We start from the raw sequence: 24,527 nt of genomic DNA, 5'->3' as shown, positions 1-24,527 counted from the left end.
TAACACTGAACTCAAAGCTAATGGCAATCTGACTCATGCCTAAAGGAAGCTTACCAGAGATACATGTTTTCTCTGTTAGTCACATCACAGCCTTCTTGCACTTAGAAAACACTAGATAGCTCTTTAGCACTATGCTTTGTCACCAATTTAAACAAGCACTAACAAGCACAAAAATCAAAACATGCAGTGCTAAATAGACCATGAAAAGGACAATTGTTTACATCATGGGAGCTGAAACAAGAAAGCAGGGCATCACCTTGTTCAACCTCAACTGGGAAGATGTCCACAAATGACCATAAAAGTGCAGTGAGTGTTGATTTGGGGACCACAAACAAATTTTAGCAAGTAGGCAAATTCACAAATGAACTATTGTGGAGTAGGAACTGAAGAGCAGAGAAGGAAATGTAGGGTATCCAAACTGATGGTTCTGAGATAAACTCACAAAGTTTACCTGCTCCCAGTATGCAGGTAGTAATGCTTTCCCATGCATGTTATAGGGGCTCAGAAGTAGCTAACCTAGAGTCAGTGAAGGCATGCCCTGCAGGTGAATAAAGAAGAATGCAGCAATGTATTATATGATTAATGGTCATACGCCGGACAGGACTGAGGACACCCCAGTGGATACCTCAGTCCACATATAGCAGAAAAAGACCAGATCCTCCTGCCTTCACATTCTCACCCCACCCATGCTCCCACACCAAGGCCCTCTATAAGCTTGCTGGAAATTGGATGCAGCCCTCAAAAGAGGGAGATTCTCAATGGACTGAAATTGTACTCAATGTACTAATAAACCCATAAATTGACTCAGATTTAGTTTCTGCTTACAATAGAAATAATCCTAAATATTTAAGCATCTTGTGCTCTTACTGAAGAAGGATCATTTTAGGATTTAACACATATTTATTGCTATATCTATAATGTGAAAAACATCATGTCAGCATGTTATATCCTGGGTGGACACTAAGACAATCACAGCAAATAAATATGAGATAACCTGTAATATGCATGAGATGCCTCGGTACAGGCAAGGATTATAGAAATTGAAAGGAGAAAAATTCTACTTTGAATGTTAATGCATGGGGAAACCACAGAGGAGGAGGGATAATTTGACTAGGTCATAAAGTACGAGAATGAATGGTTTGTATAAGTAAGGAGGTATTTTATATGGGGAGAATTCGTGAGTAGGTTGAACAGTTAGAAATCCCCAAAGCATGTCTGGAGGGAAATAAGTAGATTGGTTAAAGTAAAGTCAAATGATAAAAAAGAATAGCAAGAGAATGCAACATGATAGACTTAACAAAAGAATCTATTGAACTTGGTGAACGACCAGCTATGAGGCAAAAGCAGAAAAAGCATAATAGATGAAACAAATTTTGAGGCTGGGGACCAAGAATTGTGGTTTCAGTGACAGAAGCAGGGAAACTAGAGCAGAACTAGTTTGAGGCAAAATAAACGATGAGTTTGAGGTGACAACGTGACATCCTAGGGGAACTGACAAGCAAACTGCTGAAGTTATAAAGTAAGATTTTAGAGGAGAAGCAGAATTGGAAATGTATACTTGAGAATTATCGGTACTAAGATGAATCATGGTAGCCTGTGAGTGGGTGATTATCTGAGGTGAGGCAATTAGAAAGAAGAGGTGGAGGAGGAAAAGTGTCCACAGAGAAAACAAAGAAGGAGCAGCCAGGGAGTGGAAACATCCCTGTTACCCCAAGAGCATAGCAAAGAGAAAGATTCAAGAGTTTATGATCATCTGTGTCAATTGCTGCATGGAATAAGTTAGATAGAGGACTGAAGAAATTCAGCTGAGTTTGCTGACAAGCAATTCATGCTTGAGAGAGCAATTTTAGTAGAGTGGTTGAGGTGGAAGAGAGAATGCTTTCAAGAATGGGTTCAAGAGTATGTGGAGGGGGAATGGAGATAATGGCTGTTGATAACTTTGAGAGAAAGCAAGTCTTGAAATTACTAGGTTTGCAGCAGCATCAATGAAAAGGATGGGGAAGTGTTTCATTTTTTCTTTCTTTTTTTTTTTCTTTTGAGGTTTCTGCACACAAAGAAGAGCGGTCCAATGGGGAAAGACCAAATGAAGATTCAAGAGAGTGATGGGAATGGCACTGGGAAGGATTATTGATAATAAGGCCTAACGCTTATATGGTTCTTGATCTGTTCCAGACACTGTTCTCGGTGATTTACACATATTAGGACACCCTCATCTCTTAGTAGTCTAACAAGGTAGATACTATTATCATCCTCATTTTATAGATCAATAAATGGAGGTACAGGGAGGCTAAATGACTTACCCAATATCATCATCTGGAGGAAGTAGGTCAAGAAACGAATGCAAGGGGGGAAAAGGGGACATCTGTAATACTTTCAACAATAAAGATAATTTTTTTAAAAAAAGAAATGAATGTAGACATACATACATCATGCTCTTATCCACTGGGATATATTACTTTTAAAGATTAAAGAGCAATGCCTCCCTTTATGAGACTGGGGGAAAGAGAGGATATCCTGGCTTATTCTAAGATGAAAATGAAAGTACCTGAGCATCATCCTATATGGAAGTGACATCATACGATAGAACTGTATCTTGAAAGTAAGAGAAGAAGGTAGAGTTTAGGGTAAGGATTTAGAACACACAGAGTCTGATGAAGATTTAGAAGAGAGGAGCTCATGCTACAGATTCAACAGAAGAATACAACCTGTTAAACACCTTCTCTAGCCCCAGCTGATGAGGGAGCATCAAAGATGGTTAAGTCAAGTTCAATGTGACTCTCCTGGGGGAATGGTGGGAAGTTAAGAGTTTGCAGATGAGCCTAACAGGAGTGGGGAACCTTTTTTCTGCCAAGGACCATTTGGGTATTTATAACATCATTCGCAGACCATACAAAATTATCAACTTAAAAATTGGCTATGAAAAAAACTCCTGGGTTTATTGAGTTTCGAGTCCCGCCTACAGTTGCCTTGGCAGGGCCAGACCAAATGATACTGCCTGCTGGCTACATGTTCCCCACCCCTGGGCTGCAGGTAAAGCTGTAAAATCAGGTCTGAGAATGACATTAGGGTGTGGAGAAAAGTTAATTTAGATGGCAGATTATGTTTTATAATGGCAGGCAAGAAGCTATTTCAAATATAAAAGATAAGTCTTGGTAACTTAGTATGCTCTTGGCCCAATATTTATAACACAAGGTTGGTAAACATAGATATCAAATTGGGTAATTCATATATTTTAATAGGAAAAATTGAAATATAAGACTAAACAATTAAATCTTCCATCAAGAAATGCTGTCTTACTACATTATTATTATTATTTCAGATATGTTTCTTAATTCAATATTAATAAATCTCAGACTCTGAAAGACAAAATGTATTATGAAGATTGTATAGACTGGATATAGTTGTCCAACCTCAAATGGTTTTTCTCATATTATTTTTCACAATCTGACCAGGCACAGGCTAACATATGGATGAAATATTGTCTCGATTCTTGCTGAATAGTTCCAGAAAATATCACCAAAATATAAATTTTAAAAAAAGAGCTACTTGATGCAATCAATACCTATAAAATACAATATAATCCAATCCTAGATGACAATTTATAAAAAAATAATATGTGATTAGCAGAATTATTAAGTCTATTTAATAGCTAAATGCATTTCATAGATGTTGGCAAACATTAAATCAGGAAGAATTTTAAATAATATAGAATCATTAAAAATAGTATCTTTTCTCTGAAATATTTCTTTGTTCTAGACCAAGTGTAGGAAACAAACAAAGGTCATAAAAATATCATCCTTAACTTTGCCCAAAACATTTCATTTGCAGAGAGTAGATATTCTGAAAGTTTAATTCAGGGTTCATCATTCAGTTGTGATAGATACTATTATATAAAAATGAAAAAATTTTCCTCATATAATTGTGTTCACTTTTTAAATAATTATTTGTGTTTAGACTGAGTTTATGAACATTTTTTTCAAAAAATGATTCAGGGCCCAAGTAATATTGTTCTACTGTATTCTGGTATATATGGCCTTGACTGATTTTTAAGTATAAAAGTATATTTCATAAGATATAGAGAGTTTGCAAAATAAATACTTTAAACAAGATTTTGAATTAAAAAAAAAACAAACAATTAATTGGAGGTTGATTTTGACAAGTCAGTTTTTTCAGGAAATGTTCAGGGTCTGAGAGTCTGTACTAGCAGGATGCCCTTCCAGTAATGCTCAGAACAGCAAAGGGCACTCACACACATAAACCTGTGTGGTATTGGCTGCTTGCTTCTAATAAAACCTTTATGGTTGTGTTTCAAAGCCAACTATAAATAGTTTTGCTTGTTTTTTAAAATATGCATGCATATTTTTAGGTACTGAACAACTCATTATTGTTTATGTATCCCATTAGTATAAATTATGAGATACTTAGACACATTTTATAGATACCTACTGAAATTCTAAATATTTGCCCATTGACTGCAATTATAAGTGCTTCCTCCTCAAGGCACTGTAATTTAAGGAAGCTTTTTAAAAACATTAAACTAAGACCAGAAGATAAATTAATAATGGCACCTTGTAAGGTGTTGGAAAATTTCTTGGGATTTCCACCCTAGGTTAGAACACGAAACAATAAGGAATGCAAATAAGGAAATGACTTTGAAAGGAAAAATAAATATTTAATAATTGCCCAAGGTTAATTATTATCTTTTTGTAAGGTCATGCATCTTAATACAAATATTTAATATTAATATATAGATAAATATTCTTAATATGTTTCCTCCACACTTAAGTTTTAAAAGTTAAACATAAAGAAGGCTCACAGCACAGAACAGTTCCCATTTCAGCAGGGAATTCTCACCTTATTATATGCATTGTGACTAAACAGGGTGTGGGAATTCTCCTGTTCGTCAGTCAATGAGAAGGACAAATGACTGAAGGGTCCTGGGGTAAGACAGTCGGCATGTGAGAGGGTCTGTGAATGCAGCAGGGACTTAGCAGGAGGAAAGAGTCTAGTCTGATATAAAGGATGGAGAGAAACAGGCTTGTGAGGGACTGTCACATCCTGGGAAGAAGAAAGGCATAAAGAGTATGTTAGTGGACAAAAGTCAAACTCACTTGGAATTAAGTCTAAATATTATAAACGTTATGTCAAAATTTCTTACTAGTAAGAAGAAAACCTCTTCTCATACTCAGGCCCCTCAAAGACACCTGCATTCATCATGTATTTTTTGTTTGTCTGTTTCCTTCAATAATTCAGCCTCCCACCTCCAGCCACTCCTACAGAACTAAACAAATGTCTGCAGTATCTCCTAAAGGTGCCAAGCTTATTATTTTTGGAAGTATTGAGAGGAAAAATGTTTAAGGAAGAAGAGAGCTCATCCCAAAAGGAGTGGATGGGATGAGAAAGTGTTCATTGAAGAGTTAGGTAACAGTGAAAATTAATTTAAGCATGCTTGTAATTGGGTCTGGAAGAAATTGGGGGGAAAGGAGGGCACTGCAGAGGATATCAATGTGAGATCAGGGGCGAAAGTATTGGGTTCATTCATGGTACAGTAAGCTGTTGAGTTGGGCTGAGTATGAACAAGGGACCGGGGAGAGGTGACTCTAGAATGAATGAAAGAGATCTTTAATTCCAGGCAATGTGTTGATATGGAGAGAAAGTGAAGGTGGAACAAACAGACAAGTTCAACTGTAGGGAGGAGAGGTAAGGAGATCTCACTTGAGTGGGTCTTTAACCTGGAAAAGGGATTAATGCCAATGACTATGAGGAAGTAGGAGCTGACAGATGGGGCCATGGATTATGTGAAAGGAGCGAGGAGACCACAAGAGTGGGAAGTCTTGAGACTCTAAATTAAAGTTGCAAAAAGGGTCTCTCTACATAAATATCTATGAAAGAGAAGGGATACTTTTTTGCAGATATACAAGTACCTCTTATGTTTCAAGTTGAATTCATTTTGCCAAAACCATGTATTGTCAAGCCATGGATTGTTTTCTAAAATGTATGCTGAATGTATTTGCTGTATCTGACTTGCCCTACCCCTTGGTTTTTTTAAAACCAACAGATTCAAAATGTACTTTGCAAAGTTGCTTAAACTCTCAGAAAATTTAAATAGGCTTAAAAATTATAATTCTAAGGTGTTTAATTTTGTAGAATTGAGGAGTTTAAACCCTCTGTACCTTGAAATGGTGACTAAATACATTTCATTTTTATTAGTTTCTTGTTTGTGCTTCAAGTGTTTATCTTACATATCAAGCAAATACAAATAATTTCACACATATACATGACAAGCATACACTATTATAAAAAATGATAGCACCCTTTATACAGTAATCTGTATTTTATTTGTTTGTATTTCTTTCCACTTAACAGCTTTGGAATATTTCTATGTCAGAGCATGAGAGCTCTGGATTTCCTGCTGAGACACATTACTGAGTTATCTCATTGATTGTAAGTGTCATTCAGTTGATTCTCTTGGAAGCTCCAGGTATATTGCCTAAAATATTAAATCACCTAACATGGTGATAAATTTACCTCCTCTTTGCCAGTTCTTTTACTGTTTATTTCTTTCTTTTGTCTAATTGTGTTGGCTAATACCTCTAATGTTATTAAATAATAGTCATGTTAGTATGCAACATTAATGAAATGCTTGTAGTTTTGCCCATTAAAGACCATTTCTGGATTGAAATATGTTCTAATTTTGTTTTATTTCTCAATCAACTATTCCATTATTCTATCAACAACTAATTACATTTCTTAATCAGTGGGAAAAGTGATTAATATGAAAACTGAGTAGCAAGCACAAGACTAGCTGTGTAAGAAAAAGGCAGTATTGTTGAGGTTAGAAGGTGCCGAGGAAAAGATGGGCTGAACAGTCTCTGGTTTATATTCTGGCTTCAGCTCTTCTTGGAGGGTGTAAGGGCCCATTCTGAAGATGTCAGGAGGCCAGGTTGTAGTGATCCATGGGAAGCAGGGTTTCCTACATGAGGAAATGATGGGGTCAAGGTTGAACCAATTAGGAGGAAACCGTGTGGCAAGTTGTGCTGGTGTTTTATGCTTCCAAGCTTGCTGGGGCCAACCTCCATCTCTCAGGAGTCAGTTCAAACCTGAACATGTCTGCAGGAAGGGTCAGATGGTGTCAGCTACTCCAGGCAGCTGGGCAGGAAGGAGAGCAGACTCTTATTCACAGATGGAAAAGCCAAGGAGAGCTAAGAATCTTGGCCAGGCTCATCTGAGCTCTGGTTGACACCACAGGACAAAAGTGAAATGATTCTCGGCAGCGCAGCCTCAACATCATACATCACTTGAGGTACCTGTTCCAATCTGTGCTAGCTGTTCTTCTAAGCTTTGTAAAAATTCTTATCCTGTGATTTTCTTTATCAACATCCTGGAAATTTTATTTGCCTCATTCTTGTGTTTGGTCTCCTCTTTCCAGTGTCCCATAGCTTTCTTTGTCTTGGTTTCTCTCATATATACTGGGCCCTAAATGAGCTTCCTGGGGACAATGGAGTACTAGGAGCAAATGTTTGACATCTTGCAGGTTAAAGTTTTTCTTTTGCCTTTACTTTTAATTTTTTGGATATAAAATTCCAAGCAAAATGACTTCCTTCAGAATTTTGAAAGTATTGTGACACTCGAACAGTGTAACTACACTGTTACTATTTTATTCATTTGTTTTAAAAAAAAATTTATATTTATGATTTCTAAAGTGTTTCTGTTTTCTAGTTATCTCTTGTCAATTCTAATAAGTTCCTTTGTTTTGCTTTTCTTATGCAAAAAAAAAAATTATTGTTCTTAAAATTTCCATGTTGAATATTTAATTGATTTACTTTTATTCTCTTATTTATTAAGCATACTTAAAAGTTACAAATTTTCTTTCAAGAACTATTTTAACTGTATCCCATAAGTCCTAACAGATAATAATTACCTTTTATTTTTGAGGTAGAAATTTATCTTAAATTTCCTCTTTAATCAAATAGTTTGATCTACTTTAGATGATTATTTTTCCACATATCTATCATAAAGTGAAAAATGACTTAAAGTATTTTATCACTAATATATTTCACTTGCCTTGTATGTGCTGATGTTAAAATACTCTAACAGTTATATTTTCCCTGTAAAGTTAACCCTTTAGCATATAAGGGGGTCTGATTTGTCTTGCTTAAGAAATTTTGGGCCTGAATTCAACCTGCCCATGATGATTATAATCTCACCTTTCCTCTTGTTTGTAGTGCCTGGAACACTTTGTCTCCTTCAACTGCTGCTCCCAATCACTTTGTTTAATAGTCTCAACTTAAAGATTGATTTTGTTTGTTATCCACTCTGGGAGTTTTTTTGTTTCTTTATTTTTCTTGTCTTTATCTCCATAGTAACTAAATCTTTCCTGAACCAGATGTTTTCGCAAGAGGTTCCTATGTGAAAGGGCCCACTACTGGGATTGCCTTTGTGTTTCAAAGATGCAGGCTTTGGGTTGTGAGTTTATTTCAACTTTATTTTTCCTCAAATAATGAGACTCTGTTACACAGCACTTTACATGGCAGCCACAGAGAAAGAGAAAGCCTCCTGTAAATGAGATTGCTGAGTGATTCAATGTATATGCCCCTCTCCCCTGCTTCCCAGAGCAAAATCGGGTCAGGGGTCTCTGCTGCCAGCACGTGCACACATGCGAAGACAAGGGACTTGGGGTGTCTGCGTGAAGGTGCCTCCACAGCACTCTGCAGGCGCTGCGCCTCCCTCCACTTGCCCCCGAAGGCACACCCGCCCATTCTCCTCACTGGCTCTACCAGTCCTTTGGCTGTCACCCAGCTGTTTGTTCGCATTTTAATAGGAGTTTGTGGTTTTGTTTCGCTTCTTTTTTGCTTTTGAGTGTCAAGATGATAAAATGTAGTTCATTGCTGATGTCACACTCGTCATATCCCAACCAGAAACCTCATTTGTATTTTTGAAAAACAAATATTCAAAATGCATTTTGAAGTTTGTCACTTTTTAAAACACTTAGCCGTGAGATAAATTCAGAACCTCTGAATGATCCAAAAGTTTTCTTGTTCCTTCTCAATCTCATTATTATAAAGGCATATATATATCATTTATGTATATGATATATATACAGTATATATGTATAGAATATATATCATATATAGTAAAGATCTATATAAAGAGATATGTCTTTATTCCTCTGTATATCCCTATATATAAGAATCTTTACTATATATATAATTATATATAAATGTCTACATTTCTTTTTCATCATAGGTTATCTGTGGATGTTAATATAACTGCATCTTGATTTCAGTCTTCATAAATATATATATACATATACATATATATGTATATATATATATATATATATATATATATACACACACACATATATATATATATGTTCCATTGTTGATTTTAGCTTCACAGTTTTTTGGTGTTTTTTTTTTTTAATTAATATCTTTTATTTATTTACAACCTGTTGTACCTATATAATTATGCAATGCAGTTATTTATATTTTATAAAATTTAGATATTATAAATAACATTTTTTTCACTTCATTTTCAAAATTTTTTAATGATTTTTTTATATGCAAAGGGGTTTATTTTTTTTCAATTTATCTTTATTGTTGAAAACTTGACAATTTTCCTATAGGACAGTGATTTATTAAAGCAGTCACTTTCTTTAAAGAATAAATTTTCTCTTAGTTTTCCTTTAAGCCCCTATAATGTCACATTTCATATATTTCATATTTAGAACACAGAGGCTATCAACTGAGAATATTTAGAAATCTATACTTTGATCCTACTGCATGATGAATCTGCAATATATTGTAACTTTCTCATTAATTATTGTTTCAAATCTTCAAAGGTGTTTTCTATGATTTTTCTAGAAGTATTTGATACAAAGAAACAACTTTTAGTTCACCATTCTATTGTTTTCTTATGTACTATTTTACAGTATTTACTGCAGCAAGAACATGCATCTCCCTAATTAAACTGGGTTTTTACTTTTTCCTTTATAAAAATTCCCCCTATAAAGACTTTCATTATTTGCTCCAGTAAAACTAAATATTATTCAATTGAGCAGCCCACGTCTTTAAACATTACTGACATTGCACAGTGTCTCCATGTCCTGGATACCTACCTTGTATATGTCTTACAAATTATGATGCCAAAACACAAGTATCAGTAAAACTCAAGGCAAAAATATAAACTTAGGACTAGGTATATTAATAATGAAAGTTGATATAAAATCTTATTTCAAAAAAGATTAATAATTTCAAAACATTTGTCTACTTGTCAAATTCAATAGCTTATCAGTGTTTATAATTTATAATTATGGCTGATAACAAGCTTATTTGTACCATACACAAGTCTTATGTCACCTCTGGCATTTCTTGTTATTTATGCCTATATTAGTAGTGGTCTATTCAATCTAGATTATTTTGCAGGAGATTTTAAAAAATCAAGTCATTTGCTCATTTTATGATTATTTTAGTTAAAAATAGTTAAAATGATAAACCATATGTCCAGTTGACATATAAACTGCAATGAGTTGCAACAGGCTTAAGGAAGAGACAACTGAGAGCTCTGTCCATTGCACCGTTAGGGAGCCCTGACACTCTCCCAGAAATTCTCACTTAGAATACACTTGAGTTGTGACTGTCCAGCACTCAGACCTACAAAGGAGGCCAATGTAAACCCATATAATATAGCAAAGCTTAAAATCTTTCTTATGATTTTATGTCAGGAGTTGGCCAATATTTTCTGTAAAGGTCCAGTTACTATATATTGTAGGGGTTTTTTTGGTTTGTTTATTTTGTTTTTAAATATGTCTTAACTGATTTCAGAGAGAGGAAGGGAGAGGGAGAGGGAGAGGGAGAGGGAGAGGGAGAGGGAGAGGGAGAGGGAGAGGGAGAGGGAGAGGGAGAGGGAGAGGGAGATAGAAACATCAATGATGATAGAGTCAAGAATTGGCTGCCTCCTGCACGCCCCCTACTGGGTGGTGCATCAGGCCATAGTGTAAGACCCGTATTTTAGGTTTAAAAAAGAAAAAAAAGCTCAGCCGGCATGGCTCAGCAGTTGAACATCGAATTATGATCCAGCAGATGGTAGTTTGATTCCTGGTCAGAGTACATGCCTGAGTTGAGGGCTCGATCCCCAGTAGGGGGCGTGCAGGAGGCAGCTGATCCATGACTCTCTCATCACTGATGTTTCTCTCTCTCTCCCTTCCTCTCTTTAAAATCAATAAAGACATATTTTTAAAAGTTTAAAAATAAACTAATAATATATTTATCCTATCTGCCCTGCACCCCAATGAATTAACTTGAGGTTGGTACATAGTACTTTGGAGATCACTATTCTAAATGATTCCTGAAAGTTGAACAACAGTCTACACTGCTTTCAATGGATGAAGCTTTTAATGTTCTAGTTTTGGGTGTTTTTTTTAATCCTCACCAGAGGATATTTTTTCCATTGCTTTTCAGAAAGAGTGGAAGGGGGAGAGAGAGTGAAGCATAGATGCTGGAGACACATCGATTGGTTGCCTCCCGCATGTGCCCCGACTGGGGCTGGGGATCAAACCTGCAACCAAGGTAGGTGCCCTTGGCTGCAATCAAACCCGGGACCCTTCAGTCCACGGGCCGATGCTCTGTCCACTGAGCAAACTGGCCAGGGCCATGTTCTAGTTTTTAAGGGAAGCACAGGGATCCTAACATTGTCTTGTACGTGTTTCTATCAGTGAGATATGCAACAGCTATTTCTGATAAAATGCTTTAAATTGCTTTCACTTACTTAAGAATTACGTCCTTCAATATAAAAATACTTAGAGAACAAACTTCTCAAAGTGAAAAGAGCTTTACTTAGGAGCTTGATTTTTATTTGATTGATTATATCCTGCAAAATTTCACATCCTGCAAAGTTTCAAGAACACAAGAACTTATAAAGCAAATATCTTTGTTCATTAGAGAAAAAAAAATAGCAGACAAATCTGCAGTGGGTAAATTAATTTGGCTCTATTTCTTAAGGAGTTATAGGTACTGCAGCATTAAATGTTGACAGAGACATCAGAAAATTAATGCCGCGGCCACTCTAGAAAGAGCCCACTTTCCACTCAGCCAGCCAGCCGCAATGTTTAACTTCAAAAGCTTTCTTCATCGCAGCGCCAACAAAGGGCGTTTTAAGGTACTCTGGGCTCTTTTTATTATAGTCTGTACATCTGAGGCTCTTTTGTTGCCTCCTGGTATTTGAAAGTTACCTGCTTCCCGATGCTTTGGAAACGAAGGGTGAAAATCCACTTTCTCTTTGCTCGCGCTGTCCCGGGGCCTTCGGGAACTCAGAGCACCGGGCGAAACCACCGGAGCCTTTAGCTCCATCTCCTCTCCCTTCTTCCCACCCCTTTGGTAAAACAACGCTGATTTTTAAATGGAGCACTTCTTTGCGGCTTTCCTCTCCTGCCTGGGGTTCATAACAATTGAAAAATCTGAATGACAGCATTTCTGCTGCCGCTTTCATTTGAAACAACGCCCTGTCCATAACCTCAAGAACAGTCACAATCTATTTCTTAAAGAGTCACTCCTTCGGCCAAAGATATATCAACGTTTTACAGATGCTATCACAGAAACCCCAATTACCAAGGGGTTCTGATCATCTACATTTCATTAAGATCAAGCCAAGATAAATTAGGTCTCTCAGTTTTCAACATATGGCATAACTTCTTGCTATCAGCCCTAATTTTGAAGAATCCATATGCATTTTAAAAAGACGTACTGAAAGCAACACAATCTATTCTGAATCCCGATTTTGACCACAAATTTGAATTTGTGAGGTATGAAAAAAAGGTAGCATATGCTTAACTATTTCAAATCTCTTCTACAGAAAGGAAGCAGCGACCAAGCTTCAGAATATTCAGGACCCCCTAGAATCTAAGCCCCGCGGCGCGGGGTGGGACCCACAGGTTGCCTGCTCTGTCTCCTGCGGAGTCATCCGTATCTGTGGCAGGGCCTGGCAGCAACGTTAAATGGGTAAATGCTGAGAAAAGAGGGAAAGGGAGTGAGTGTGAAGAGAAGCGGTGACACCCCCGCCAGGAAACCACAGCACCCTCAGCTCTGCGAGGACCACATGCCAGGGAATATTTGCCGGCTCTTTCCACCCCATAGTCCTGTGCTCTGTGTTTCCACCAGCCCAGCAGCTAAAGCTTAATTCCATATCCATGTCTCAGGTTAGGATTTTTGGTGGTGGCAGCAAAAGCAGAATTTCAAGGCAAAAGGAGTCTATTTTAAGATTTTGAGTTTCGAAATTGCTTTTAGGAACCCATGGCCCAGATAATACTGTGATAGAGAAAACATTTGTGTTTCAAAAGTCCAGCATCCAGGACATCAAAACTCTGGAAGAACACATAATTCATCAGAGCAAGAATGTGAAAACTGTGGTTAGATTGAGGGGAAAGGACGAGAGAGAAGGAGATGGGGGGGAATGGAGGGAAGCAAAGAGACTGGCAGTCCCAGTACGTGCCTGAGGAAGCTCGGACTATCTCCCACCGTCACATTTGGGCTGGGCCCCGGCATGAAGCTGGTGGTGGTTCAAGTAATTCCTGATAAACTGGGGAAATCAGATGTTAGCAAAGATGTGTATTGAATTCACAAGTAAAACTGGATGAAGTGACACGATTCACATTTCCCAATGTCTAGCCTGCTATGGGACCCCGAATGGATGCTAGGTATATCTAGGGAGGAAAAATATCCCTAAGAGAGGTCATTTTAAGAGTGAAAGGAGATTTGGAAAACTGGCTGGATTTTAAAACAGTAAGACATAATAGTTCTTTGATCATAAGAACTATTCTATTTTATAAAATAGTAGAAAATGTCCAAGTATAATTAGTTTCTTTAAAAACTTGTTACTTGACTGATACCTGTAGGTCTCTGACATACTGTGAGGAGATAGGATCTTCTTTATTCAAACATAAAAATGAAACCATTCTGCTCTTCTTGACTTGTATGCTCTTCACTACTTACTCCAGCAACTCCTCTGTCTTTTTAGGACAGCTAGAGATAGACCATGGTTTTATTATTTTGGGGTAACATTTTAAAGCTAAGATACCCTGCACACAAATATGGGCTAATTTCTACTTTATTGATCCTAAAAACATGATGTCTTTAAACATTTTTTGTAAAAACGCCTTTATGCTATTTTGAATTCAGCAGGTTGTGTATGTACAGCTAGGTTTTATGTTATATCATTACAAACTTCTTCATGTTACAAGATTTATATATTTGGGTGCATTTAATGCAGCATCCATATTATTCATGTTAATGAAGTGTTACAACTTTAAAGAAAAATGATCATACAGTTTTCAGTATCCTGGAGTTTTGTTTCACTGAATCTATTATTGTCTTAACAAGGAATATAAATGAAAGGGTTGATGTTCTGCAACTAAATTATGTTTCTTATACAGAGCCTGTCACCCAGTCTAACATCAGCTCCCAGAGAGACACAGAAAAGCAAAAATTATCCCCAAAGTTTATTATAAGGATTACCCTGAAGTCTTTTGTGATTATGAAACAAATCAATCGAAGTATGGTGTCTGTGCACTTAAAGAATGCAGAAACAAGAAATCCAAAAGCAGTCAAGACTTGCAAGGAATCTTCACTCCCATATTAAAAGTACTTTTGTTTAAAATTTTACGTTGACTACTTAGCCTTCCTATTGAGGATATTTGCAACAAAAATAGTTGTCAAATTTGTCAATGCAAAAAAAAAAAAAAAAGACAAAGTAATTTAAGTAGCAAATATCAAGACCCTTAAAGAGTCTATTAAATATGTGTATTTTATGTAGAAACACACACATATATGCAATCTAATTTTGAGAAGAAATGATCTCTCCTCCCACAGTTTTAGTTTAAGAAAAAGTAAAGCAAAATAATTCAAAGGGAAATCATGGTATATATTATATTGATGATTTCTCAATACTCTACAAAGAGGAAGTAAATAGGATATGATTTTTAAAGAAAGAAAAAAGCCAAAATAAAAGAAGAGTCACTACCCCAAACTGCTCAGTCGAAAAAAGAAAATCATAGTAAACTGCATGGGGATGGGTACTGTTTGTCATGATTTTGACTTAAACAGTAGATTAAGACTTTCCATCTCTACAGATTTATGTCTTAAGGAATCCTTGTAATTTTTTCTTTTCTTCTTTTTTTGGGGGCAGGGATCATCCAAGGGTGTAAATTATCAGGAGGATTTCAATAGTATTTAAAACATTTCAGGAAAAGAATTTCAGGAAAAGAAGTCACCTTCGAAAGTACTTGTACAATGCCCTCCTTTTGCAGGTGTGTGATAAAGTCCAGTATCAGGAGTGACTTCATCCAACACCAGGCATGTTAAGAGTTCTTGTACAGACTGCCCGACTTTTTTTTTCTTTTAGTTGACTGCCCTGACACCTAACAATTGAGGAAATAGAGTAAGAAGGGAGAAAATTTGAAAGATGGAAAAGCTACAATTTTGCAGAATTATTCAGAGCCAGTAAAAATGTATGTCCCCTATCAAACAGGGCTATCATTATGAGGAGAGGCTGCATGGAATATGGGAAAGTCTATAAATGGAGGCTTCCTTTCTTCCTCTGTGTAAATCAAACAGGGAAAAACTCTTAGTTAAAACAGAAAAAGAAGACACCTAATCAGTGCTGCTGGAACTAAAATGTCCCTGGCAGGGACAGTATTGAGCTTCATTTGTCACAGTATTCTTGGAGCTGAAAGGCTCCAGGAGATGGTGTAGTCCAGGGGGCTTTCTCTATTACATTTTGGGCAGGACAAGTTTCATGGGGGAAGGAGATGCTGTCCTGTGCATTGCAGGATATTTGGCAACCTCCCTGGCCTCTTACCCACAGATACCAGTAGTACCTTCCTTTCCAGTCCCGTCATGGCAACCATAACATCTAGGGCAAAGTCACCCTTGTTGAGACCCTCTGGTCTAGGTCCAATCCCCTCATTTAATCAGTAAGTTCAGGTTTCACAAATGCACTGAGTAGAGCTGGTTGACCACACAATCTCAACTAGAACCCACGGTGCAGAGCTCTTTATGAAAAACCAAGCTGCCCTAGTTTCCCTTTGGTTCAATTATACATCAAAATCAATAAGGTCATTAGATCCTGCCTGAATGCAGGCTCTAAAATGGGAAGGTGAAACAAGCTTAACCCTACCATTCCTTGAAAAAGGGTCAGTCCTTTGACCAAATACAATTCATGAGAACCTAATTGTTCCTGGAAACCGTTTAGCCAAAGACTGAGAAAAACACTTCTCTTTTTCTGAACTTACCCAATGGAGTAAGTATCATATATACTTGCTTTTATTTGAGCAGGTAAATTTGCTAAGCTTCTCAACTCTACAAGATAAAGATAACTGGCAATCCAATTCCTGGTAAGTTGTTTATTTTCTTACCAGATGTAGTTTTCTATTTATAAGGGAAAGTAAGATTTTTAAAAATGTTAAAGACCTAAAGGTCCAGAAGACAAACTGATATTTGGATGGCTGGCCTACAATAGATTAAATTTCACTTAGGATGCCCATATTTGGAGATTAGAACATTATTTTGAAACACTCTAAAAACCTATAGCTCTCCTGTCCCTAAGGAATCACTGATTTTGAATTCACAGATTAGCTACACAGCCTCCTTTCCATGTAGCCTTTGAAATGAAATAAAATAAAAATACATTCTTTAATCTTGTTTTCCTTTTCACATATAGTATTTATTTTAAATGACTGACTTCCCTGGCCTGAATTCATTTTTCTATAGGCTGGATTTCTCAAGCTGTCTTTGTTTTAAGGAAATGCAGAGTTTATTTACCAGTTTTAGTTCTCTGCCTCCTATGCATTTTTTGGTTGCTCTTCTCAATTGGATTTATTTTCTCAGCCTAAAAATCCTACTTTAGGTTATTTTATCTTGGATCAGAGAGAGAAAGAGAAGTTCCCAATTCTCTTCACATAACTCATCTTCAAACTTATATACCTAGCTGTGACCTTTATATCTGTCATCATCAGTTTGTCTAATTTCACTCACACTTTAAAATATTTAACAACCTCTCCAATGATTAGAGATTATAATGTGTGTTTCAAACACATCAATCATAGCACATATATTCAAATAATACATCCAACTTTTACTGTATACTCCTCTATGCATTCTACCTTGATTCCACTCATGAGTTAAAGAAAGTGTGCAGTAGAGAAAATAAAATGACAAGTCCTTCACTCTGCATTGCCTACTATCCTTCAGATCATTTCCTCCCTCCCTCACTATACAGTTTTAATTCCAAAAATTGTAGAGAGTGTCCTGGGAGAGGGGCACTAGTTTTACCCAAATTGTCTTACATACCATAATACAAAATCATGCCAAAGGCATGTGATTGTTACCAGCTACAGTTCTATTCACAGGCTGACCTTGACTCAAGGTTCAAGGTGAAGTTTTGGGATAGAGACTCCTGTGAAGTAAAACATAAGAATGCATATATTTTTCTTGTAAAGAAATAAAGCTAACTTTCTAATCTCTCAATAACATTTACTTTAAATATTATTTTAAATTATTTTTACACAGGTACCTTATCTCTATGGACATTCTAACTATTGTTTCATATTTTTCAGATAAAACTACCATAGAGGTTTTAATTCTAACAAGAATTAAAGGCCTTATTTTAACAAGGCCTTATTTTAAAGCTGGAGTATACTTTCCATCATAAATTCAAAATATGGCAATGACCATCTCTCTTAAATAAAGATATATGATGACATCATGAGTTAAGAAAAGGTAGAAGAGCACATATACATAAACTTTTCAGATTGTCATTGTTTCCCAATAGATTGGGGTCTAGTCAAACACCACAGAGTCACCAAGGATTTGTTAAGCAACTAATGATTCAGAGATACACCAATTATTATAATTCAGTTGCTTAATTACTAGAAATATTGAATAATTCTATCTATTATGATAGAAGTGTCAAATAGGTCTTTTTGTGTTTGTTCATTTTAAAGCAAGTAAAAATCTCTTTAAGATTCTTAAACCTACATAAGGCAAGGGAAGGGAGACAGAGAAGTAGTCTCCCTTAGCAATGTAGACACTCCAACAGAAAATTACAATTCTTTAGTTCCAGTCTTCCAACCTTGATGCATACACAAGGTCAAAAGAGAGCTAAAGCCTAATAAAGGGAAAGAGAAAATCCTAAGTTTCAAGAGGTGATCCTATCTGATTATATCCTGGAGGAAAAAGCAAATACTGTCTCTATAGGACAATTTTTAGAAATATATATATATATAATATATATATATATATATATATATATTATATATATATATAAAACTAAGAAAGTGGCTTATTATATTAATGATAAAGTATCTATTACATATAGTACTCTAGTTGTTTATGGTAAATTATCTATTACCTACTACATATGGAGGAAGGGAGGGGGAGGGAGGGAGGGAGGGAGGATGGCAAAAGAAAAGAAAAACTCACAAGGATTTCATTACTTGTATAAACAAAATTGGCATGGTAAAAGTTGGAGAAGCCCAACCTCTGAGCTTAACCCTTCCAAAAGAAATGTAACACTACAAGGAATTTCAGTTCTTTATCTCTTAAAACAATTCAACAAACAATCTAATCACTTCTAGACCTAAAAAAATCAAACATTTTAATCTGAAAAATATTTCTTAATAAAAGATTATTTCATGACAAAAGACAATGAGTCACCTTGATTGAGAAACAAATGTTGAAAAAGTAGCAATTTGTGGCAGAGCCAGAAGTCATTCAGATTAAAGGGCAATCCTGTCAGTTTCACCTTATGAAAGAGGTGAGTATTTGCCTTGTAACATTAACACACGGGTGACATAAAGAAGTAAAATTGAAGGTCACACTAGAAATAAAACTTGATGAATCATTAGAAATCTGAAAATCACCCACGTAATCATCAAAGTTTAATGTCAAGCACAGAAAGTTTGGAAAAAAGAGAAGCAAGTTGTATGGCTAAGAAAAATCAGAAAAAAAAGATAGAATTTTTTAAAAAAAGAAAAAAGAAAATTCCCTATAATTATCCTTTTATGTTCTCTCTGAAGTGGTGTGGAGGAAATTTGCTAAATGATCATTTTCGCATATCAATATGTTATCTTCCCTATTGAGAAGCAAGTTCAAAGGAAAATAAAATTTAAGAGGCGTACGTTTTGGGAAGCATTAATTCCATTTTTTAAGAAAAGAAAACAGTTCTGGGGGAAAAAAATCACATTAAACAACAAAATTCCCCCTTTAATTCTACCCCAAACCTTTTTTATACATTACTCTAGGGCTTTAAGAAGGAAATGACATACCTAATATCATGGGTTGAATTACTAATTTATAAAGAATGAGAGAGAATATTTTACATAACTGAGGTTAGCAACTACTTTTTATATTAAGTATCTTCAGGGAAGAAATCAACCTTTATCTAATTAGATACATTATGTGACCGGAAAGCAATCAATATATTTTGCAAACTCACAAGTAGTCAAATTAAAAGCCACTTGTCCGTTTAGCATCTTCATTTTAATCAGTGAATTGATCGTATTATCAATAGAACTATGCTTCAAAGCACTTCATAGTTTTAAATCCATATGTGGAGAATGGGGACATTTTGTAATAACTCAATAGGACCACAAAATGATACAATGATGGATTCAAAGGTAATTTCAGAGAAGCATAAATTTCATTATGAAGAGGTTTTATCAAAAAACCCATCTAATTCAGAAAGAAAAGAAGCTTCCTAGCCTATGCCATTTTGATGTAAAAGCTGTTAATTAATAAGCCTCAATTACTTTATCCTGCATGTGGTTTCCAGCTTTCAGAGGACGTCTCGACGCAAATTTTCAGTTCATTATCAGTTCAAAAGGCTGCCCAGTTGCACCTTCTTAAGCTACAGTAAATACATTTCCGTCTGCTCTCATCATCTTTAGTGTCTGATGTTTTGCAACAGAGAGTTTTGAAATCATGTTTTATGGCAGTGAAGCTGCTAGGGGACATTTATTGACTTAACAATCTCATTCAACATCTGTCATATGGAACTGTCCCCAGTACAAGGCAGATTAGTGAATGCGAGCTGCTTCAATTTGGCCCAACATTCTGGCTAAAGAATTTTCCATTACATGGGTGGGTGACAGCAACTGACTTTGGAACCGTTCCATTTACTCTGTGGCGGCAGAAGAGAGCACAATAGTAACGAGGACTGAATTTGAGCTCACTCTCTTCTATTGAAGCGTTCTGATGAAGCAGCAATGCTGACAGTGTAAGTTGTTATTACTCAATTTACTTTTCAAGTAGACCTAAGCATCTACACTTGTGAGCTGTCGTTAGTATCTGCCTCCACTGTAGATTCTGGTTCCAATGAGATGGGAGTTGGAGCTCAATATGAAGAGGCAGGTCGATAGTATATGGAGTTTCTCACTGTGCAGTGACCCCAAGGTTCTACCATTGTTTCCCCTCTCATGCAAGGTCAATGAATAAGGTCAGGGAATGTTTGGAATGCACTTTTAAGTAGTATGCTGGAGTTCTTTCAATTCCAACAGTCTGCAGACTCCTATCACTTGCCATGTTCCACACAGAAACTGGGATACACAAAAGAATAAATTGGTTGAAAGAAAAATAAATAAGATTATGTCTTCAGGACCTTAATTTTTGCAAAATAACTTAAATTTTCAACAAATTATGTGAAAATACATAGGTTATGTTGTACATAAACAAAGCTTTAAACTTGCTATATAGTCAGAAAAGCAAAGCAAAGAAATGGCAACTCCTTTTAATGACAAGAATTTTCTGCACTTGAAAATGAAATTTATCATTTTAGAGGAGAGCAAATTGTGATAAATTATTGGTAGATTAATTTGAAATTCTACAAAGAATCTTGTTTAAAGTAAAATGCATAAATTGGAAATTATAACACAATAGGAAAAAGTTATTGTATTACAGAATTAGATCATATCTTAAAGAATGTAAGTTACATGGATCATGTGTGAAAATCACGAACTATTGGCATTTTTGTCACATAAGAATAGATTACTCTTATAAAGTTTTATCATGATCTTATACTATCTAAAATGTTACATTAAACCTCTAAAATGTTAGTGTCATACAAGAAATAGATATTTAATGTGTTTTGTTGATAATGAAAATATGCTTTCTTAACAGGAATTTTCATTTTTGTTATGTGTGGAGTTAGTTAAATCAACCCTGTATTTAATTTAATTTGAGGAATATATTATATTCCATTAAATGCAAATAATTTCCTATAATTATCATTTTCAATATTATCAGCACTTTCTAAAAATTTTTAATTTATCAAAATCATGTCAGTCTTTACAAGTGTGTACAAATAAACAGAAAATATTTTCATCCCTGCTTTATAAATAAAAACTGTAATCAAAAGAAAGTATTTATAATGAATTTTTTCAAGGCTATATATGGACTTCAGATCCAGTCAGAGTTCATCTTAGAATTTTAAGTAACCCAAATTTTAGAATTTGAAGGACCCTTTTAAAGTACCTGACCCAAATGCCTCATTTTATACAGCCGAGACAGAGGGAACAACTTGCTCAGGGTTATAAAGCTCATATGTGGCAGATAAGATATTCCTTATGCTTCATAAGTATAGATGTCATTTATATTTTCAAGAAGATAGTTATCAGTTTCAAACTAAAACTTAAAAAGAGTATATCACCTTATATTCCTTTTATAAGACTATTTTTTAATACAGATTACCAGATGTCATGATCTTACCTCTCTTAGTTGTTTCCAAATTTTTGGATTGCTTACATTGCTTATTCATGTAATGTTTAAGATATAAAATATATACCCCATGCCTGTTCATTGCATTATAATAAGACAAATAAACATATAGAGTTTTTCTTTGAAATAATTTATGAAGGCTTATATTGTATAAATGTGTATTTTTATCTTTTCCCCAAGTATCTAATAAAGCACCACTGACAACCTTCCATTAGACCTCCTCCAACATATAGGATATATTAAAGAAAGGTAGTAAATCTTTTTTACACATAAACCAAATGAACAAGGAAGTCTTAAATAACTTGAGAACCTATCTTCTAACTATGTTGCTCAATCTAGGGCATCACATTATCTCTATGTTAATATTAATCAGAACAATAGATCTTTTGCCAAGTGTACTAATAAACCAAATCTAAAACATTACATTTCTTCAAAAGAAAACAAAATTTTAGAAATAAGAATACAACACCTATATGATACATCCAACTAGTGACATTGTGATGTCTTTATAGAGAGTAATGCTTTAATCCCCAGAATAATATCGGCAGTATGCAGAAAATTTTTAGAAAAACATTAAAATACTTCAAAATATCACTTTGGAAATATATAAGAATTTATTTTTATCATGAAAAAATTGACCTATTTTATTACTAAAATACTCCATTAAATGAACAATTTCTTGCACATACTATATTCATAGAACTATATATTATATATAGCCTTATCGAAATATCAAAGATTTTCTTATACATTTACTTACCTGCTCAGAAAAGAAGTCACTGTTATCTTTCAGATATTTACTGAAAGGGTTGGGTTCATAGACTTCCTCTTCTTTTTTCAGTAATATTTTGGATTTTATAGGTGCTGGGCGAATTACTCCAGGTTTAGTCTTCAGGAATATCAAATAATTTTTTTTAAGAAATAGAAAAATAAACAGAATTAAAATAAATAAATATGTTTATTATTAAGCCATTCAAATGTTTTCACAAAATTTATAATTTTTGAAATTTTAAGACAATTTTTCAAATACAGAAAAACAGCCTAGAACTCAAATGATTTTAACTAATGTAACTTAAACTTTCAGTTAACTGTTACAGCAATCAACTCATAAAGATTCGCTATCATGATGTTCAAAATGCAAAATCTTTTTCGTTTCTCTAACTAAACATGTTCTTGTATTTCTTTGCCAATGCATCCAGTCAATAACCATTTCACGTGACAAATTTTTATTGAGAGCTTCCTAGGTGCCAGACAGCATCCTCATTCTGGGCATGGTAGGATAGATGAATTTGGCACATTCACCAATCCCATAACAACTTTACTGGAAACTGTGCCCCCTTCATGTCCCCAAATTTATAGAGCTAGGCCTCCAGAAACCACACTCAGATTATGTATGATGAATCCAGGAATGGCCTTCTGACCTAAATGGGTGGGAAGTGGGCAGCAAACAGATTTTCTTTCCCAAGAATATGGAATAGGTATTTAAACTGCTATGTGGTCACTTTGGAAGATTGAAATTATATTATGTCAATTTGGAAGCCATGGGAAAGCCTTAATCTGTCATAAAACAGATCTGATGAGATCAAGAAAGATAAAGCAAAGTGCATGAAGAGGCAGCCGAGAGAGCAGAGACTTTGAGGGCCTTCCAGATGAATTCCAAAACATTCCTAGGGCCCAGCTGCATTTCTTGTCCTGAGGCTCCCTAAGAATTTTCTTTTACACTTTTTTTTTTTCAAAGTCACGTTTACTTCTGTAGTTTGCCATTAAAGAGTTTTAGCTAATAGACCAATCATTCAAGATTCATAAACTTGTACCCAATGTCAGTTTGATGGAAGAGGGAGAGAGAGAAATCTAGTTTGGGGCAATTTCAAAATGATGTTTCCCAACCACCAAAATCTTGTTACACTGTAAAATGTCACAAAATGATTGATAAGTTTGCAAAACCATCCCAAACAAGAATTCAATAAAAAGTTGTGACTCTTTTTCTGCTTAAGCATTTTGCTGTAATCCTTCTTCTCCACCCCATTTCCTTTCGGAAAACAGTAAATTAGCTCTCCTCAGTCAATGCTGATGCTCACAAGTTAAGCCTTAAGGGACTACATCTATCTCTCTGCTCTATAAACTGCCTGAAATATTTTGATTCTTGAATAAATGTCACTCTGCAATACTGTTTTCAATCAATATTTTCTCATTTGTCCTTTGTATGTGCCAACTGGAGAAATATAGGTTGAGAAAAGTCTCTGTCTTCTCCAGGCTGAGAAATATCTCCCGCTTCAGAAACTCAAATTTTCTGCAAGGGGGAAAATGAACAAGTAACATCCAATTATACATGAAGCCACACATTTGAATGTACATATGAGAGCAATATCCCTTCAGTAAACTCAAAACAAGAACACAGCCCAGACAGTTTCTGATTTCTACAGCCACCTGTAATAAGGGAGATGCCTGATATCTGAGTCATGATCCTAAATTGTCCAGATTTCCTGTCTCTCTTTTCCACTTGACTTCCTATTTCATTTCTCCTTCCTTCAGCTCCCACTCCTGTACTTTCTCCTCTCCTGCTCCTTCATGAGGCAGGAAATCAATACAACACCACCCGTACTCAGGGCCTACCAGGGTCTAAAACCAACATGGAGCTTTAAGAGCTAATCTTGGTGGCAGTACGCAGAAACACGAGAGCAAAGAGAAGAAATCTGACCAGGAGCACTTGATATGCTAAGAGAACCTCTATACCAGAAAACATGACCAATGGTCCCTGTATTT

At 35.4% G+C, this 24,527-nt stretch overlaps 1 protein-coding gene across 28 annotated transcripts in view; it reads right to left on the bottom strand.

Moving 5' to 3' along the window:
- Positions 1 to 24,527, bottom strand: part of MLIP (muscular LMNA interacting protein) — a 212,256-nt gene that overhangs the window by 23,502 nt on the left and 164,227 nt on the right. For 17 of the 28 annotated variants that reach the window (XM_081139663.1, XM_081139665.1, XM_081139664.1 and 14 more), the window contains 2 exons: positions 22,525 to 22,653; positions 4,855 to 5,058 (listed from right to left, as the gene is read on the bottom strand). In XM_081139663.1, coding sequence (XP_080995789.1) covers positions 4,855 to 5,058; positions 22,525 to 22,653 — 333 coding nt within the window. Of the gene's footprint in view, positions 1 to 4,854; positions 5,059 to 6,705; positions 7,150 to 22,524; positions 22,654 to 24,527 lie in introns of those variants that run through there. The other 11 variants (XM_081139650.1, XM_081139653.1, XM_081139649.1 and 8 more) reach the window with 2 other exon arrangements.

This window comes from Miniopterus schreibersii (assembly GCF_964146895.1).
Source record: "Miniopterus schreibersii genome assembly, chromosome: 6".
NCBI lineage: Eukaryota > Metazoa > Chordata > Mammalia > Chiroptera > Miniopteridae > Miniopterus > Miniopterus schreibersii.
The sequence above is the reverse complement of the archived record's forward strand: the minus strand, read 5'-3'. Positions and strand labels throughout refer to the sequence as shown.